Genomic DNA, 21,440 nt, shown 5'->3' with positions numbered 1-21,440 from the left:
ATAAATAATTATTATGACTTCTTAAAGGCAAGGATAAAAGGATACTTAGGTTTTCTCGTTATCAACTTACCCTACTGATGTCCCACCTAAAAAATTTTGGGTAGTACAGAGCTGGACTGTTACTCTGGTACTTGGTAAATGTTCATTTAGCAAATAAGTGTTCCCCTCAGAAATCTAAAAGAAAAAAAATCCATTTAGAAATTCATGAAAATTGTCTTACTATAGGAGCATTAGGGAAACAATAGTTGGAATTAAATTTATTATAATGTTACTATGTGCAAGGACTCCCTAAACATTTTATTTAATATCTCATTTACTCCTCCTGACAATTCTATACATTTTGTACTTCTGTACTCCACATTTCACAGACAAGTAAATTCACTTAAATAACTTGTTCAGATCACATGCAACAGAATGGAGCAGACATTTGAGCACAGGTCCGTCTGGCATCAGGACTATATACTTCATCATAATTTTCAGCAATCCTACTACCTTTTGTTACTTTTACTTCTCTAGCCAAATGAAGTTAATTCTAATTTCTGAATGACTAAAGTTAATCCATTTCATCTCTGGAAACATAGAAACAATCTCATACATGTAATTAAAATATTGATCTCTACATGCCATTCCAAAGTAAAATGCAATATATTGGGTCGTTGGAAAAGCCATGACATATTTTTGCATAGAAAAATTCATCATGACTTTTCTGACTACCCAAAAATAGCAATTTAGAAATTAGTCAACATTGGGGCCAACAGGTGGCGTAATGGTTGAGGTACTGGACGCTGACTGTTTGGACATGGCCAACTGCAATTTGAGTCCTACACCTGGAGATTTGCTTTCTCACTTTCTCTCACATGTTCTCTCTTTCTCTCTCTGGTTAAAAAATAATGATGATGATAAATAAAATTAAATAAATAAATCTCTAAAAAAAATAGTCAACATATCTTACCTTTTCTTACATTTTTATTTTTTACTTTTTTTTTTTAAGAGAGATTGTTTGCTATAGGGTATGTGCACTCGTGTGCTTGTTGGAAAGACAGAGAGAGAGACAGAGAGAGAGAAAGTGAAAAATCACCCCTCCAGGGGGGTTGGCCACATCACAATCCCTTCTTCTCCAGTCTCCTCTCGGGATTTTGGGCACGCTTACACGTGCACTAGGTGTGAGTTCAAAGTCGACAGATCCAGGACTCAAGTCACAGTGAACCATGTGGGAGTTCAGCGACATAACCATTATGCCATCTACTGGTCCTATTTTCTTACATAGTTTTAAACAAATTAAATGACACACATTATTTCTTAAATAGATCAAAGTAAGAATTTATATACTGTGGTGATGATAATTAAATTATATTTAAATGAACATTTTTTTATTAATACACTTACCTAAAAATAAAAGCATGTTTTGGGTCAACCTCCTAGCACAGTGGTTAAGCACTGTGCATTGGGAGCCAAATCCTACATGGCCAACTGAAGTTCAAATCCCCACCTCAGTGGCTTGAAAAACATGCCAGGTAGGTGTGTGTGCATGCCTCAAATTTTGACAGGATGGTGAACTGGAGGAAAAAGGATTGTGATGTTACCAAACCCTATCAGAGGGGTTCTCTTTCTCTTTGGGAAGCACATATGCCTTCAGCAAAAAAAAAAAAAAAATATTAAGCATATTTTGCTATAAAAATTACATATCACGTATAAATGACAAAATTATTTCAGAAATTAATGATGGATCTCACATGATCATGTCTTACATAGAAAAGTTTGGAAATATAAACAAGTTAGTAAATACTGGCCAAGTTCAGCTTCTACACTTCATCAATGAAAGGAGACCATGGATGTTTTGTTTGGATAAACATAGACAGTGGCAGAGGCAGGATTAGTACCAATCTGATTTGATTTTCATTGAATCAAAGTGTCTGGTATCGTTTTTACACTTCCTTGTATTGCTGCCCTTGTGTTCAGTAGGAGAAAACAAAACAAAACTATGTGACCAACCCTCCATAGTTTGTCTGGAAACAAGTGACTGATGGACTGACTCAAATCCCAGCCTACCTATCTTGTGTACCATTCTTCCTAAGTGTCTGCTCCTGCTGCAAGACATGGCACTATAGCAATAGAAAAATCCCTAAACCAGTATCTTCATGGCTGGAGCAAAATTAAGCCTTAGAAAGGCTACGAGGAGTGATTCAGACACTAAAACAGTCAGAAGAGAGTGTTTTTATAGCCCTTGAGACTTCCCAGGCCCTCCCAATTACACCATATAGGGAGTTCCGAGAGCTCCTGCTGTCCATGAAGACGGGTCTGGAGTGGATCCCTGGTGTGACTTAAACTAGCAAAGCTACACTATGATGTTGACTATTTGGAGATGTAGAAAATCTCCATCCTTTTCTCATCTATTCACACTGCCCTGCTCACTTCATTGCTCCTCTGATTCTCACAAGGGGGCAGTGAAACAGGTTCCCATCATCTGTACTCAGGTTTACAACATAGGGGAGACCACAGAAGTTGTTCCAGGAATTGACTCTCCAATTAAAAAGGAGAAGAGTAATAAGATTTCTAAGAACGTTTTGCTATCTAGTCCAAGTATTTCTCAATCCTGACAGCTGCTTCAGCAATCAAATGAAGCACAGACAGTCCTTAATTCTAGACATGGGGGCCTGAAGCAACCTAGGACAAGAAGAATGGGGGAGGTCTAGGGCACCCACCACTGGGGTCTTCTTACCTTGTTATTTGTCTTTTCTTTAATCTTGCAGGGTTCCAATGCATTGTACCCAAATGTTTTTCTTACTTTTTCACAGCTTTGAGCTTGAGGTGGCTGTAAAATAGCAGGTCTTAAAACATGTTCAGAATGTTTTACAGGACCTTAAAAAGAATAGAAGTAAAAGGTCAATACATTTTTAGTAAAAAAAACCCAAAAAACAAAAAACAAACAAACAAACTAACAACTCCTTTCTTCCTACTTTTAACTAACTATCATGCTTATTTTGTAAGTAATGATTAAATGAGGGACTAATATTAACTAATCAAAGTCAAAATAGCTGATGAATTGCTTAACATCACTCCATGCCCAGCTTTTGCCCAATAACTGTTCACTTTAACCGTAACACCTGACTTACCAGATTTATTAAATTTTTTATGTTTTTGTTTTCCTGTCCTATGTCCATATTCCCTAAGTACACATGTACAAATGGATTAAAATATAGATGGTAAGGGCTGGTCCCGTAGCACAGCATTAAATGCTGCACAGAGAAAACAGGATCCTGGGGTCAGTAGGTGGCGCGGTGGTTAAGGCGCTGGACACTCCCACATGGCAGACTGTGGTCTGAGTCCCAGAGCTGGCGACTTGCTTCCTCACTTTCCCTCTCTCTCTGTCTCTCTCTGGTGAGCATGCATGCCCTGTGGCAAGTTAAAGAGTAATGATGATGATAAATAAAATTAAATCATTGTTCGTTAAATAATGATGATAAATAAAATTAAATATTTCTTAGAAAGAAAAAGAGATCTATAAAAAAAGAAAGAAAAGAAAAGAAAGAAGGAAAACAGGATCCCACATGGAGTCCCAGTCTTAAAAGACACTCCGGGTGCGTGTGCATGAATGCCCCAAATCCTGACGGGATGGGGAAGTGGAGGAAAAGGGACTGTGGCATGATCATGCCGCACTATTAAGATGATCTCTCTCTCTCTCTCTCTCTCTCTCTCTCTCTCTCTCTCTCTTTCTGAGAAGTGCACACACTCTCTGGCAATTTTTTAAAAACCCGTATATTAATATATATTGATAGATGATAAACTATAAACTTTTGAGGCTCTTGAAATACAGAGAAGTTGCATACCTGGTTCTGCATTGTTCATATAAACATTCCTCTGCACAAGAGTTGGTGTCATAAAAACATTGTTTTTATTCACTGTGGAGAAAAAAAACATTTAATAGTTTAAACATCTGTTTTGTGCATTTCTATTTCATTTGGATTTTAACCATCCTTTTCTGAACCTACCAATAGATGGCACTGTTAGCACTAACAGTGTAGCCAGAGCACATTGGCACACTTGTTCTGCTAAAAATGGGATTGTCAAATGAGCTTTGCTACATGGTTCCATTTATTCTCAAAAGCCTAAGTGAAAAATTAGGTCACTAACAGAAAAGGAAGTCTTCTTTAGAATCATGAAATAGTGTACTGTGAGAAATTCTAAAGATTATAAAATCTGAATTGGTAATGAACCCTCTGTGCATTACTACATATATAGCTCTTAAAGAATGTGGTAAAACTGTTAGCAAAGTCTGCCCTCTCCTCCCATCCTTTAACCAATATACCTAAAGAAAGAAGTAAAGATGACCATTATGCTAGGCTATTTTACTATAAGTGCTTGGTGGGGTAAGACTGTGGTGGCTGCCAGTACAAAATTTCTATACATTTCAAAGGGATCTCCTCTTGATTGCAAATGGAACAGCAACCTTTGTGCATCTGGTTAACAGAGATGAGATAAGAAAAAAAAATGCTTTAAAAAGTATTCTTCAAAGTATTCTAACTTAAAAGTTGGGGGTAGAATTGCTTCTGTAGCTCAAAGTTCAATTTTATGGTTTTTATGATCTTTATTACTGAAAACCACTGATGAGTGGGCCGTATAAAAGTGTACTATTTTTCTCCTTTCCAACACCTGCAACATTCTGCACAAGATAATATAGAAGATTCTTACTGATACCAATGCTTCCATATTCATTCTTTGTTATTGTGTCTGCAGTTTTAAAAATGAATTAAAATGAATTAGAGCAGTTAGCTAAATAACCTAAAGCCGTCCCTTTACTTTATGCACTACCACAAGAATACAGTATCTTCGCACTGGGATTAGGACTTCTAATTCTCTGAGCTAGGAAGTGTTTCTTCTGTGTCTAAAAGGTGCCTGACATACTGTCACTTAGTCAGGCTTGGAATTATTAATAAGAATATGTATTTATTTATTAAAAACTCTGTAGTTTATGGATAGAGAGGAATCAGCTCAAAGCAAGTGAATATGGGACCAGCAGTTGGCGTAATGTCTATGACTCTGGACTCCCATGTAGTTGACCACTGTTCGAGTCCCAGGCCCAGTGGCATAAACTCACACTGGGCGCGTGTGCATACATGCCCAAGATCCCGAGAGGAGAATGGGGGTGAAGGGATTGCAGCGTGGCCATCCTCCCTGAGGGGTGATTTCTCTCTTTCTGTCTGTCTGTCCCTCTCTGTCTCTCTGGCCAGCGCATGTGCCCTATAGCAAAAAATACTCTCAAAGGAAAAAAAAAAAAGTGAATAGTTAGGATTTTTTATTCCTTAGTGACGAACTTAACTTGTAAAAGGTAATTGGTTGTTCAGTAAAAATAAAAACATACAAGAAAAGAAGTCACCATTTTAATGGGAAGAAAAGTACCAATTATTTCAAATATTTCACTGTGATAAAATGATTTTTACTTAGCAAAGCATAGCAAGTTTCAAGTACATTGGAAGTAATGTTTTAATCAGTAATAGGTTCTAATGAAATTATATCCTCAACTTCAGAATATAAAATCTAAAGGATAGTTGTATATTTTGAGCACTCTGTATATTATAAACCACATAGATGGATGATAATAAGCACATTGCTTGCATTTTATAGGGCTAGTTTATATACAATTCTGTCATAAACATGAAATCCTAAAAAAGTATGAACAAGGTCAAGCTTTCTACCAAAACAGAAACACATGCTGTCTGTATTTGTGGAGCTAGAATTTATAAGGTATTCTTCCATGCATACTTTGCTAAGGACTTGATTTGATTTATTGCTAAAATATCAGCATTTTGTGATAGTTAAAGAAGAAAACACATGATTAATAAGAGTGATTTGGAAAAGTCAGAGCATCAGGCATGAGGGTCTAGAAGCTCTTCATTACCTGGCCCAGAAGGAGGGAAGGTTGGGAGGTCAGTGAAGGATGAAGATCTCATTCGCTTCTGAGACAAGGTTGACACTAAAAGCAGATCGTAAACTATACTCAATACAGAAGTGGGTTTTTTGTTTGTTTTCATTTGAATTATTGATGTGAAAAAATTTCTGTATCACTAATTTAGAAAAATATTTGTATTTTTAATCAATGAAAATAAATGGAGTACCTCTGGAAAGGCTATAAATTAATTTCCATTCTCAAATATTTTTTGAGTGCTTACCATGTGTTAGGATACTTTATCAGGCATGATGATAACTTCAAGGAACTCACAGTGAAATAGGCACACATATATATAATATTGTCATACCAGGCAGAAAGCAACAGAGCCCATCATAAATCATTGGCATGCTTTGAGGAAAAAGAGAGGCAAACTAAGCTACTGATTTACTCAAAATACAGTGTAGACATCTGATTAGTAAGCAGATGTTATTTTTTAAATGGATGTTTCCACTACTTCTAAAACTAATACAGGGCCAGCTGCTGGCATGGTGGTTAAGACAGCTGGATCCCACATGGCTGACTGTGTGCCTGAGTCCCAGACTCAGAGGCTTGAGAAATAAGCTAGGCACATGTGTGTACATGCCCAACATCTCAAAAGGAAAAATGGAGGAGAGGGGATTGCGGTGTGATCATCCCCTTTGGGGGAGAGGGTGCTTCTTCACTTCCCTACTTTTTTGTTTCTCTCCAGCAAGTACGTGTACCTCATAGCAAATTCAAAGAACAATAAAATAAAACCCAAAAAATTAATAGATACTCAATGCAGAAACTATAGAAACAGAAAAATGCAATAGTGTTGAGAGGTGAGAGGGGCAAACCACTTTTAATTCCATTATCTAAGCAAACCACTGCTACCATTATGACTCATGTCCTTTCAGTATTTTTTTAATGCCAATAAATTAAATTTTTAAATACTGATTCGCTATATAATCCACTGTACAACTTGCTTGTTTTTTTTTTTTTTTTTCACGTAACAACATAGTATAAGCATTATCCAATGGGTAGACTTTTAACATTACCCTTTTAAAAAGTTTCTTAGTAATTTCATGTTCAGAATAAACCTGACAGTGAACAATCAACAGCCAAGGCTATACATACCTCCTTGGGACTGAGACTCTGTATTGTGCAAAGTGAAAGATGAAGACCGTGCACGCTTTCTTGAAAAACCATTACATTCTGCAAGAAATTCAATAGGAAGGATAAAATTGCTTGCAATAACAAGCTATTCTTAACCCATGGTATGGGAGAATGATTTCCTTTGGTCTACATAGTTCATTATTTGATAATATGTTAACTCCTGAAATACCATTGCAACAGTGGGGTTAATGAGTTGGTGATTATAAATCTGTAAGCATTTTATGCTAACATAAAGCAAATAGAAATGAGTGGGCTTGGGGCCAGCAGGTGGTGTGGTGGTCAAGAGCACTGGGCTCCCACATGGCCAAGTGCAGTTCAAGTCCCGGACCCGGCAGCTTTTTTTCTCTCTCTCTTTCCCCCCTCTCTCCCTTCCTCTCTGGTCAAATTAAAATAAAGTTAAATAAAATATTTTTAAAAAAATAAAAAAGAAATTAATGGATTCAGCAAGACATCGTGTATACATTCCAAGGGTCTACAGAGAATGTTTGGTTGGTTAAGGGACAGGCAGTGGAGAATGATAGAATTTTCTTGGCTAACATCATCTTTCAAAACAAAAGCCAATCTACTTGTGTGTTTAAAAACAGGAAAAATCATTAAGTTTTACAGTCTGCTGCATGCCCAAATCCTTGTGCCTGCCTTTCTTTGTATGAAGATTGGTTTTGAAGTACAGGACATAAAGCCTTACCATATTTTTCTGCTTCATTTAAGATATCTTCTGCAGGCCTCTGAAAGGAAACAAAGCTGTCAGTGAGAGCTGAGTATTTACACTTTATTTATTTATGTATTAGAGTGATTTTTGCTATAGGGTACATGTGCTCACCAGAGAGACAGACAAAAGGCAACAAATCACCCCCGAGGGGGGATGGCCACACCGCAATCCCCTCTCCTCCATTCTCCTCTCAGGATTTTGGGCATGCACATACACGTGCCCAGCATGAGTTTCAGGCTGCCAGGTCTGGAACTCAAACCATTGTCAACCATGTGGGAGTGCAGCAACATAACTATTACACCATCTGCAGATTTCAACACTGCCCCTATGTAGGGAATTCTGAGAAGCTGGAGCTATTCAGCTCAGCCGGGACAAAGTAGCTCACCTTTTATTCGTTAGGCATGTTAGTCAAGAAAAAGCAGTCTAGTGCAATGGTTTTATACTCTGAAGACTACAAAATCTCTTGTGGGAATCTGTTCAAAATGCAGATTAGCGTTTAGCGTAATGGCTATGTCTCCCATGTAGTCGACTGTGGTTCAAGTCCCTGACCCGATAGCTTAAACTCATGCCGGGTGCATGTGTGTGCATGCCCAAGATCCGAGAGGAGAAAGGAGGAGAAGGGATTGCGGCATGGCCATCCCCCCAGGGACGGGGGGCAGTGATTTCTCACTTTCTGTCTCTGTCTCTGTTTTTCTGGTGAGTGCACACACCCTATAGCAGAAACCTCTCCAAAAAAAGGAAAAGAAAAGAAACAAAATGCAGATTTTGAGGCACTGACTCAAAATTGTAAAGTGGCTAATCTGACATAGAGTCCAGCAATCTGCTTTTTGAACAAGGGCTTGGAGGTTGAACTTTTCTTAAATTCAGCTTGTTTTGTAAATCGTAGGGTGAATTGCCTACATAGGCAAGAATAAATACCAAGAAAATGATAACAAGCTAAAGTGAGAATGCCATTAATCTTAGTGTTTGCCTTTCAAAGCAGATTATTTTAGTAAAAATAGATAGGGTCCATAAAATCCCTTTCAAATCTAATATCACAGTTTAGAATTTATTTTTTTGCCCAGTTTTATACTATGTCAATGGTAGGTAACCATAAGAAGCCTTAGCCCTCCTAATCTCTTTCAATTCCTCCCCTTCCCAAATCACTCCAAATAAACATATTCTTTCAGTTAAAAAAAAAATAAAGTATGTTGTCCATTGTTTCAAAACAGAGTCTCTAGCTTCCCATTTCAGCCTAATTGGCATGTACTACTCTGCTAGTAAAGAACACAGGATGAAGCTAGACATAGCAGTAACATCTTTTAGTCTAACTAGCTTCTTAAAACATAATTTTCTTTGTGAAAATCAAATCAAATACAGGAAAGTAGTTGGAGCTTACCTTAAACCTTTGGCGTTGTTTTTCAAAAATAAATATTGGCTGAGCAATGACAGATTTTTCTGTAAAAGACAATGAACAGTCAAGAAATCAAAGCATACTCTAATATTTTTAATACTGGCTAAAAATACGTGAAAAAAATGTTTTATTTCTGTATTTTTCTTGCCATGTGGTAAAATCCAAACAATTTCACATGGATAACTGTAAATTGCATATTTATAAATAAACAAATAATTACAAAAATAAGTATTTGGGGAAAGTAGCCCTATGTTTCATACATACAGAGATAATTCCATTAAAAGAACATTCTTTGAGTATTTAAGGAAACCAAAATATAAATACCTGACTTTAGAATTTCAGACAGTGATTAACAACTTTTTTAAGAATAAAAGATTTTAATACACTGGGTGCATATGTGCCATGTGCCCAAACCCATAAGGACAGCGAAATGGAGGAGAAAGAAATGCAGCGTGGCCACTCTTCATGGTGGGGATTCTCTCTGGCCAATTAAAAAACAAAAGTTTCAATGAGAAAAAAAAAAACCTCATCTGAGAGTAGTATTAGGATCTAAAGTATAAATGGCATAGATGTACTGCATCTAGTCCTTCAAATGATCCAGAAATAGTTTATATTTCCCTCATTTATTTTCCCAAACTTTATTTGTATTATTTAGATCAAATATCAGTCTTACTCAGATTAGTTAAAACTTGTCTTCAGCCTTGCCATTCTTAATCTTGTATTTTCCTGTCAGGTAAGACAATAGAAACACATTCACTCTAGGATATGCATGAACAATGACAGCTTTACATACCAGCACACCAGAATTCTTAAGAAATATATGGCATTTAAGAGTTTGAGTTCTGGAGTTAGGCATGTGTTCAAATATAAATTCCACCACTAACTGACTATTTGCTTTGAGAAATAGTATGTCTGTACCTTCTTTTTCTCATCCAAAAAAAATGAAGATTATAATAGTAATCTACTTCACACAGAGTCTGTGTGAAGATTGTATTTTAACAAGACAAAAGAAGAGCCTTAAAGAAACAATCTTAAGTATTTAGCATGCCATTGATTCTCATTCTAAAACTCACAGGTGACATTGCTAACTGATGACAGCACATTTCTTGATGAGCCCAAATATAACCTCAGAATGTTTCTCATTATAGCAACCATTACCAATATATTGTCTTGGCAGCTCTAAGGTAATTTGCCATCCTTCAGCTCAATAAAGCAATCTGTAACTGAGGAATGCCAAGAAGCTACCAGACAATTGTATATTTTTATGCCAGAAAGGGGTTCCCCATTCCTCCATAATGTTATCCCATAACAGAGTGTCATAAATTCTGGCAAAGTACCCTTTGCCAATCTCCTGAAGCCATGAGAACTTGGGTACCCTCTTCCAGTCCAGTGAGATAAATACATTGTTCAATTTTTGTGCAAGTGTTCACCATATTGTCTGTCCTTGGAGCCAAGTGAGCTCCAGCAGAAAATGTTCCATGACATGTTGGCATTCCCATCTATATAAAAGTATAGTCCAATGTTTTGTTCTTTCTTAGATCAAGCTTCTTTTCCCATTACATTAGAGTTAAACAAGGACATCCATAGTGATTTGAAAGAAAATGGATTTGTGAATGCACAGTGGAATATTTATGAATTAGAAAAGCAAACAGAGCTCTTCTGAACCACGCTTAGCATAATCATGTTTAAAAGAGCATAATTTGGCTTAAGCTTAGACAAATGACATGTAGACTTTCCTTCTATCAAAATGTACTGCTAACAACATAAAAAACGATCTTCAATGGCAGCATTAGAGAAGAAATCACAAAGGGTACCTGCAGCTTGGAGCACATATGATAAAATTAGAAGGCCACTTTTATTCATTTATTCAAGATATATTTATTGAGCATCTTTTTTGCTATAGGATGCAAGCGCTTGCCAGAAAGACAGAGAGAGACAGAGAGATAGAAAGCGAGAAATCACCCCCCAGAGAGGGTGGCCACGCCGCAATCCTTTCTCCTCCATTCTCCTCTCAGAATCTTGGGCATGCACACATATGCGCTCAGTGTGAGTTTAAGCCGCCAGGTTTAAACCACGGTCGGCTACATGGGAGTCCAGTGACAGTCATTACGCTAACTGCTGGTCCCTTGAGCATCTTTTTGTGTGTGTGTGTGCCAGTACTACAGTAGGAGCCAGGGACGTACAGTATACACATGGCTTGATTGGAGGCATATTAGTGGCAGGGCAGCCCCCTTCTCTTCTTGCCACTGCCCAGCACATCAGTTAGAAGCAGTCTATCTCCATATCACCTCTTCCACCCAGATTCTCTCCCCTTCTACCAAACAGTTCTCTTGGCTCCAAAGGCAGAGTCAAAGTAAACATTTATTGAGCTATTGGGCACAACAAACTTCTCACATGACCTAGTGGGGGAATTTGAAAATAAAAGCAAAATACCTGGGCTAGCTCCATACCCAAATGATTGAGGGAACTAGATCCCACATGGCTGACTGTGATTTGAATCCTAACCCTGGGGGCTTGAAAAATCCTTTTCTTTCTAGTACAGTCATTAATTAATCCATTTCTTAAAAAAGAATTATTTTATTTTGACTTTATTAATTATTATTATTATTTTCCAGTTTGACCAGAGAGAGACAGTGAGGGAGAGAGGGAAAGTGAGAAAGGAAGCCACTGGGTCTGGGACTTGAACCATGGTTGACCATGTGAGAATCCAGAGCCTTTAAACACCACATCACTGCCAGCCCCAATTAATGCATTTATTCAGCCAATATGTATTGTGGGGTGAAGATGTACAAGACATTTTGCAAAATATTGTGGATAAATTACAAAGCCCTCATAGAACTTTCACTGGGGAGTCGAATCAGAACTAAAAATTAAGTACACAGTTATTTAAGTTTATTTGGGAGAAGGGTTGCAAAAGAGAAATAATAGGTTCTCTGCAAGTTACCAACAGGGGAACCTGTCTGGTTGCTAGGGTCTTGGTAGAGCTCTTAGAATGGGTTACATTTAGGCAGACTTGTAGAATGTGAAGGAGTTAGCTGGGTAAAGGTGGGTAGAGTGCATTTCAAACAAAGGGAGAAGTAAGAGAAATGTCTCTGAGGAAGAACGGAGCTTGGCATATTCCAATAATGAAGCAGTGTGCCTCATACCCTAAGAGGATAGCAGACAAGTGATACAAAATGGGGTTGAAAATGAGGTTGGAGCTTTGCAAGTCCTTATGAGTTCTGCCAAGTTTTGTTTTTATTCTAAGAAAAATTAGAAGCCAATGAAGGATTTTAAGTGGAGACTGATTTTCTCTTATATGCTTTTTTTTTTTCTTTGTAAATGACTCTGCCTCGTTCATGGAAAATGGATTAGAGGAGGAAAGGGTTGAGGGAGAGGTGGTGAGGAATCTAAGAGGCTGGTCTAAGTTCTAGGAGACAGTTAATGAAGTTGCGCTTTCTTTGTTTCTAATCTTGGATTCATAATTTGTTTTTGAGAGAGACAGAATCATTAACAATTTAAAATACAGTCTTCTGGGAACCAGCAGGTGGCATGGTGGTTAAGGTGCTGGACACTCCCACATGGCTGACCGCAGTTTGAAACCCAGACCTGGTGGCTTCTTTCTCACTTTCTTTCTCTCTCTCTCTGTGTCTCTCTCTGGCTAAATTAAAATAAATGAATGATTAAATTAAATTATAATAATTCTAAATAAATAAATAATTAAAATAATACAGTATTCTCTTGCAAGGAGTAAAAATGAAGGGATGGGAAAGAAATACTTTAAAACAAAGAATAATTTTGATGTTTTGGCTGTTTTAAGATTCATGTAGCATTTACATTTAATGAATCCCTATATTAATTGTGGTTTTCTGAACTATAACATGAAGAGAAGACATTTATTCACCCCACAAACGTTTTATTGAGTACCTGTTATAAGAAAGAACACACAGTACTATCTGCATAATTCAATCTCAGTTCACCTGTAATTCTTCTCCTCACTGATGGTCTACCAGGGTCAAGTGCTTTTATCCATCATCTCATTAATTTAATCCTTTGAATTATTTTGTGGGGTAAATATGGAAGAATTGAAGGCTCAGTTAAGTAATTAGTTCAAAGTCATAACACTAGTAGGGTTTTTATTTGTTTGTTTGTTTAGTTAAATTTTTCCTTCTATTAGTGAGTGAGACAGAATGAGAAAGGTAGAGAGGAAGAAAGAGAGAGAGAGAGAGGCTGGATCCCCCAGTAGGATGGCAACACCATGATCCGCCCCAGCCTTTAACCAGCTCTGGATGATGGGCATGTGCATGCCTGGCTTACTTAGGGACATCTCCAGACTTGAACTGGGGACCTTCCCTTGTGGGTTTGCCTTGCAAAGTGTTGTGCTTTACCTCTGTGCCACAGATTGGACCCCTGCAAAGCCTAAACCACTGATCTGAACTTACATCAGACTGTCATTAATTCATGTATGGCTTTACAGATGTGTCTATAAACACAAATCATGTTCCAAGTGTGTAATATACATCATCTGGCACCAAGCCTAGTGAAAATCAGTATAAAATAATGACACTTTTTTTCAACTTTGTCAAAGTTGATTGATCACAGATATACAGTTCTACTCACTTGTGAAATGAAAAAACACACACAATAATAAAGAGGCTATTTCGGGGAGGGGCAGTAGGGAAGAGGAGAAGCCACCACAAAGGCAAGGAAAACTAAAGAGAAGTAATAGTAACAAAACTGTGAATGTCGGAAAGTGGAAGAGTAAGTGGAACCTGAATAAGCAGACCATGAAAGCTGAGCTGAAGGTGTAGGCCAGCAGAGAGGATACTGGACAGCATCCTGGTTAATCCCCCACAGAAATACTACAAGTCCAGGGTTTGGTACCAGTAAGTATCCTGGAAGCAGAGATGAAATCTGGCTGAAATAGAAGGATGTTTTGTCTGTTTGGCAATAAAACAACTGTCCCTAGCAGAAAACTGGAGGGTCATTCCCTGCAAAATATTTTTAAAAAGTAGAAATCTGATAAAAAGAGGGGAATTGTGTGAGTTTACATGCTATGTTAATTCTCTATTGTTGCTATAACAAAATATACCAACTTTTAGTGACTTAAAACAATTCAAATTTATTATTTTATTATTTATTTTTATACCTTATTATTTATTATGTTACAGCTATAGAGGTCAGAAGTCCAAAATGGCATAGCTATAATAATAAAAAACTGAATTTTAAAATTTTAATTATTCCATTTTCCTAAAAAAAAAAAAGTCATGGATGCAAGATTTTAAACAAAAAAGGAGCAACTTCATCAGCTCTCTTCTACATCTTACACTAGCCTGATAACTGGATTCCTTATACCCTCAGCTCTTTGCTCTCTAATTTATTTTCCATGTAGCAATCTCCTTCCTTTTGGAGGTTCTAGAGTAGGATCCATTCCCTTGCCTTTTACAGCTTCTAGAGGCTGCTCTGTTTCCTTGGCTTGTAGTCCCATATCACTCAAACCTCTGCTTGTGTCCTCGCGTCTCCTTCTCTGACTACGATTCTCCTGCTTCCCTCTTTGTCTTATAATAACCCTCGTAATTGTGTTCCCACCAAAATGATATGGGATAATCTTCCTACTCCAAAACCCTTAACTTAGTCACAACTGCAAGCTTTCTTTCACCATGTAAAGGTCCATCTGTGTGGTTTTGGGACATCAAGATGTGGGCGTCTTTAGAGAGCCATCATTCTATCTATCAGGGATATAAAATATTGAGGCCCTCAGCACTCTTTTCTGCTCAGTTCATAGAACATTGGCAGCCAGATGTAGTTCCTCAAGGCAGGAAATTAGATATTTCTCTTGAGAGTCTAACCAACTTCAGAGAAAAGACCTAAAAATATTGACAGAAGAATTCTCCAATAAATGGTTCATACAGAATATGAGCCCCTAACTCAAGTGCATGTAGCTACCAATCAGCTTTTTAGTGCCCCCCCTCTTAATTATAAGCAGACAGTCAAGAATCACCAAACATGAAATATAGCAATTAAAGTGAAAAGGAGAAAATTAAATTAGATGAAAAAGAATATCCAGAGAGTTTCATATAGATAAATGATAGAGATATATTAGTAATACTCTCATAACTATTAAACATCCCCAAAACAAAAGCAGAATGCCTTTTGGGGGGGGTGGGGTGGGAGGTTTTTGCTATAGGGCATGTGTGCTTGCCAGAAAGACAGAAAGAGAGAAACAGAAAGTGAGAAATCACCCCCCAGGGGGATGGCCACACCGCAATCTCTTCTCCATTCTCCTCTCGGGATCTTGGGCACACACGCACAAATGCCCAGCATGAGTTTAAGCCACCGGGTTTGGGACTCGAACCACAGTCAAGTACATAGGAGTCCAGCAACATAGCCATTACACTAACTTCTGGTCCCCAGAATACCATTTTTAAGGTAAGCAATCAAAGGACGCAAATAAGCTTTTAGAAATTATTTAGGGCCAGCAGATGGCAGGGTATGTCACTGAACTTCCACATGGTCAACCATGGTTTGATTCCTGGACCCAGTGGCTTCAAAATCAAACCAGGTGCATGTGGACGTACATGCCCAAGATCCTAGAAGGAAAATGGAGGAAAAGAGATTGCAACATGTCCATTCTCTCCCCACCACTGAGGGGTGCTTTTTCACTCTCTCTCTCCTATCTCTGTCTCTCTTTCCTCAGTGAGCATACATGCCCTAAGACAAAAAAAAAAAAAAAAAGAGAGAGAGAGAGAGAAAGAGAGAGAGAAAATAAATTAGACTTTAAAATATGGAGAAGGGATTATTCATTTTCTGTCTTTCTGTCTCTCCGGCAAGTTCATATGCCCTATAATAGGCAAATATCTCTCAAGGAAATAAAAAAAAAAAGGAAAGCAGAGAGGATGAAATTATCAACAAATAGATCATTAACATTTCTTCATATTGAAGGACTAAATTTCCTTATTGAAACAGCTCACCCAGTGCTCAGGATGACATGAAAATAGACTCATACCAATGCACATCATGAAATTCTAAATTCCTATGGACAAAGAAAAGGTCCCAATAACACCCAGAGAGAACAGGGTAGGTCACATACAAAGGTTCAGAAATCAAAATGGCTTTAGGTTTCTCAAGAGTAACACTGGAAATTAGAAATCAAAGGAGTAGGGCTTTCAACACTCTCGGAGGGGAATAATTTCCAGCCTAGAATTATGTGCTAATATAAACCAGTGACGGTTTGATGATATCATGAAAACATTTCCACTGCAAGGTCTCAAAATACGTATCCCATGTTCACTAAGTCTTAGGATGCAATTGGTAGATGTGATCTACCAAAAGAGCTATTAATAGTAAACTAAGGATACAAGAAATAGGAGAACCAACTCAAGACAGATGAAGTCAGTGCAGGATGATGATGAAGGGATATCCCAGAATACCAGCAGTTGACCAGTCTAAAGAGTACCAGTCCAGAATGGGGAAGGTTCCTTAGGGACTCCAGAAAAGAAGTATCCAAGAACATGGGGCTAAAACTAGTAGAATATCTCATGTGGCTGAAAATTTTGTTTATTTATTTGTTTATTTTACCTACTATTATTATTTTTTTAAAGTTTGCTAGAGGGCATATGTGCCCACCAGAAAGAGACTAGAGAGAGAAAGTGAGAAAGCAAGAAACCGGGTCTGGGACATGAAACACAGTTGACTGTGTGAGAGTCCAGCACCTCACCCACAATGCTACCTGCTGGCTCCAGTGCATAAAATGATTTTGAAAAGATATTTAGAAGACTGGAGGAGAGGTTGGGGATCAATTAGTGATATAGACATAGAGTTCCAAGGAAACAATGACCTCAAAGCATAACACAATAATTAACTTCAGGGAAAAAAAAAGCTGGGCAAGAAAGGAAAAGTAATCATAATTACTTTTAATTATTATATGACTCGGTTTCAAGAGCAATCACACAGTCACAGTAATGTCAACACTATTTACCGATATAATCAAACTTGTGAAAGAATGATTTGAGGAAAATAGGGGAATAGACAGTATGTCTATGTGTGGTGGTACTTACTGCTTGTATGGCCCAGGGAAATCTATGAAACGGAGATAAATTCTTCCATAGCAGCAAATAAATGCTTAAACATAAAAATGAAAATAATACCATATGCATGATATTTGGAGATGTAGAGGTTAACACCAAAATGAGAGCTGAGTGCCATTTCCTTTGGGGATCAGGAAAAGGGAAAGCAAAGGAAGGGATAGGGAGGATACTGCTATTTTTCTAGAAAAGTCTGATAAAATCATTTGATTCCTTAAACCACATGAATATTTATCACTTCAAAAAATATATAAAACTAAATTTAAAAATAATTCTTTATCTACCATAGTGTCAGACATCCATAATTAATGGAAAATCTCAGGCTGCTGGCCAAGGATAGACTGCTTAATGAGTTATATTGCCTAGCAAGAATCCAGTATCTTACTTCTGGAGCCTGTTCTTTACATTAAAATATATGGAAATAAAGGTGTGAACAAGATGGAACTGCTGAGTTCAGAAAGCAGTTGAAAGCTTCCCAAAATAACTGAAGATCTGCTCCTTATAATGCCATCTAAATTTCTGAAGAGAATTGCATATTCTTGGTCTTCACCTTTACTCAAAACACTCATCTAAGTCTCCAGATAGCAATTCAGTTGAATATCAGGCAATAGCTTTGCTCTTTGGGATTCCAAAGTGCTATCACAGGGTTTACAAGAAACATGAACTTTTCTTTCCCCATTTTATTACGCGCAATAACTTTCACCTTGAAAATGTGGAATGAATTGTAATGTCTTCTCCTTAGCCTTGATTTCTGTATGTTTAATTGATACCCAGTCTCTGACAAATAAACCTATTTCAACTAAGAAAGTAATCAGAGGATTTGTTGATAAAGCATCTCAGAACACATCTCATAAAACAAAGGTTTTAATGAGCCAGAAGAAGATCTAGAAAGTGGAGGAACACACTGAGAGTGGAGGACATTTAGGTCACAGTCCAGTGGGCATGGCAGATGGCAGCTTCCAGGGGCCCTCACGTTTATGCTACACAACTTCTCCCACCTAGAGCACAGCCGACCTCTGCTTGTGCCTTGCTGGTTTGGGGAAAGTGGAAACTGAGTTCTCTTCACTGGATAAAACCAGGCTACTCTAGCCAGGGCTGAAAAGGGTTGCGGGAACAGTGCTGGCAGGAAAGAAGGTGGCAACAACCCCCCTGCAGGGGGTGGGTGCTGCCAAATGGGTCACCTCTAATTGCCACCAGGACTAGAATTATCCACTTGGACTGGAGCCCTGGCAGGGCCTGTTCCTTTTTTTTTCTTCCTGGACCTTTCCATGTGTCTCTGCCACATCCTCTCCTCTAATTTCTTGTGCTTGTGCACTGTTTCACCTCACTGTCCAATACTTTCCCTCATGCCCCTTGTCCTCTTAACCCCTTTTCACTTGTGCCTGGCTCTCTGGCTTTTCAAAGTGTAGATTGTAGAGCTTTGAAATCAGATGGTCCTAGAGCTGTCCTTTTTTAAAAATATTACTCTAGCCTGAGCTTTTTCTTCACTCTATAGATAGATTATTTAAGTTTATTTTATTTATGATAGAAATGCACGCATGAGAGAAAGAAAGAATTTCCCTATGTATATATTTTAAAAGGGATGTTGTAAGGATTGAGGACATGTATTCATGTGCAAGCATTTAGTACAACTTCCTCTTTAGACCTATTGGAACAAAGCACAATATGTCTTTTTCATTCTTTCTTTTCTTCCTTTTTTTTTTTTTTTTAATATTGCCAGAGAGCATGTATGCTTACCAGAGAGAGACAGAGAGGAAAAGAGATATGATGAGAAGTATACTACAATGGAGCACGGTCACACCACAATCCCTTCTCCATTTCTCCATCTTGTTGGGATTTGGGACACACTCATACAAGTGCCCAGTTTATTGTTCAAGCTGCCAGGCCAAGATTCAAATCCCAGTCAGCCATGTGGGATCTGGCTCCCTTAACTACTAGGCTATGAGGCTGACTCCGGGATAGCTCTTTCATTTTTTCTGCCTTTATATCTATTTATCAATCACCGATTTAATATCTGTCTATTCTCCACATAGACACCTCTCTCTATGTATCCAAATACAGACATAGGTATATATGCAGACACATGAACAAATATCAATTTATTTGACTATGGGTTGTATAGAAAATACTTAGTAATGTTAGACTCTCCCTCCTCCCTGGTTTCATGTTGTAGGCACTCCCCTACCTACTCTGTATTAGCTCTGGGCAAATGCTTCCCTACTCATAGCCTTATTCTTATCCCTACTTTTCTTCACAGTTTCTCCTTCTTGCTCTGCTTTCCTTCTTACTCTTTTTTTAATATCAGAAAATTTCTAAATTCAAGCTGTGGCCCTTCAATAGTCTTTACCACTTTTGTTCCTCAAACCATGACCCAGATATTTGAACAGCATCGACTGGGAGCTTATTAGAAATGCAGAATCAAAGGCCCCATCCCAGACCTCTGATTGAAAATGTCCAATTTATAAGATCCCCAGATGATTGTATTATACATGTTAATATTGGAAAAGCAGTCCTCCAGTGTACCTAAGGGTTTCTGTCAACTAAGAGCTGATTTAGAAAGATGGCAGTAGATTTCCTCGAGTAACTGTCTAAACCTATGAGATGTTCTGACTGACTTGGAAATTAATGAGGAAATAATTATTATTCAAACCATATACCTTGATTCTTAAGATACAGTACAAGGTGATGTTGAGGGCTACTGTCTTCAGAAAGAAGATTCCACTTAAAAAGATGTCCCTGTACTGACAATATTGAAGTATCAATATTGATAATGAAATTAGTCACTTAAATATTCTGCTTAAAGCAATAAATGGTTTCCTCTCAGATGCAAGAGTTTATTTCTGTTTTAATATGTCTAAAATCTGACTTTTAAAATATTTTTTAAATGTAACTGCTTGAGATTATTACATGTTAGTTAAAATGTTTATCTCTACAAAGCAAAATTTAGACAACAAGAGTGACACAGCAGTAAGGCAACACTACAACACCGAAACCACATGGGAGGATCCTGGGTTCAAATTCTGAGGTCTCCCTATGCACGCCTGGCATGCTTGTGTGCCCTAACCTGAGCTGGCCGAGGTTGGGGGTGGATTGTGACTTGATGACCCAGTTGAGTGCCCCCACCCCTAACTCTCTCTCACATGAAAAGGAAGAAAGAAAGAAGGAAGAGAGAGAGAAAGGAAGAAAGAAAGAAAGAGAAGGAAGGAAGGGACAGAAAGAAAGAAAGAAAGAAAGAAAGAAAGAAAGAAAGAAAGAAAGAAAGAAAGAAAGAAAGAAAGAAAGAAAGAAAGAAAGAAAGGAAGGAAGGAAGGAAGAAAGAAAGAAAGAAGAAAAGAAAAAAGAAAAGAAAAGAAAAGAAAAGAAAAGAAAAGAAAAGAAAAGAAAAGAAAAGAAAAGAAAAGAAAAGAAAAGAAAAGAAAAGAAAAGAAAAGAAAAGAAAAGAAAAGAAAAGAAAAGAAAAGAAAAGAAAAGAAAAGAAAAGAAAAGAAAAGAAAAGAAAAGAAAAGAAAAGAAAAGAAAGAAGAAAAGGCTGAAGAAGAAGAAGAAGAAGAAGAAGAAGAAGAAGGAGAAGAAGAAGAGGAAGAAGAGAACTTAGCCTGGAAACAAAACTACATTAGAAGAATTTGTCATACTTCTAGATTCTTCAACAAGATTTTAAAACCTCTGAAGTTCTCAATTGTAAAAATTGACATTGTCTGCAGAAAAATAGACAAATCATAGCAAGAGGCCTCAATCTCTGTATAGAACCCCAGGAAGAGGGGTTGAATCTCAATCTTGACTTTCCAGAAAAATGAACAAGAGATCCAAAGCTATATTAAAATCTTCTAAAGCAATTTTGAGAAAGGACAAATTGCAGCCCTAGAAGAAAAAGGAATCTGTGCCAATTCACAAAGGAACCACAAGCATGAGATGTTCTGTACTTATTTCTAGCCATATTTGGGGGGATTCTGTAACGATTCAAAGGGAAAAAAAATAAACAAGAAATTATCAGGAGGCAATAGAGCTATAGAGCGACATTTTTAACTTTGATAGAACACTTCAGGTCCTATTTTATAAGATCCTTTGTACCAGCTTGTAGGTAAAATAACTGAGACCCTCAGGGGAAGCAGAGGCAGTTTACAAAGTTTCCAGGCTCACTCATAATGTACTAGCTCTACTTGAACATAAGATGAATGGACCCCTATTGGAAAGAGT

General features: G+C 37.6%; 1 protein-coding gene across 1 annotated transcript in view; it reads right to left on the bottom strand.

Moving 5' to 3' along the window:
* RANBP3L (RAN binding protein 3 like) overlaps nt 1-21,440 on the bottom strand; it is a 59,186-nt gene that overhangs the window by 13,622 nt on the left and 24,124 nt on the right. Inside the window, exons 2-8 of the mRNA XM_006156321.2 lie at nt 9,169-9,227; nt 7,767-7,806; nt 7,043-7,120; nt 5,897-5,971; nt 3,828-3,899; nt 2,720-2,859; nt 71-174 (exon numbers count right to left, since the gene is read on the bottom strand). Coding sequence (XP_006156383.1) covers nt 71-174; nt 2,720-2,859; nt 3,828-3,899; nt 5,897-5,971; nt 7,043-7,120; nt 7,767-7,806; nt 9,169-9,227 — 568 coding nt within the window. The remainder of the gene's footprint in view (nt 1-70; nt 175-2,719; nt 2,860-3,827; nt 3,900-5,896; nt 5,972-7,042; nt 7,121-7,766; nt 7,807-9,168; nt 9,228-21,440) is intronic.

Source organism: Tupaia chinensis, unplaced genomic scaffold (genome assembly GCF_000334495.1).
Source record: "Tupaia chinensis unplaced genomic scaffold, TupChi_1.0 Scaffold000489_1, whole genome shotgun sequence".
In the NCBI taxonomy this organism is placed as follows: Eukaryota; Metazoa; Chordata; class Mammalia; order Scandentia; family Tupaiidae; genus Tupaia; species Tupaia belangeri.
The sequence above is the reverse complement of the archived record's forward strand: the minus strand, read 5'-3'. Positions and strand labels throughout refer to the sequence as shown.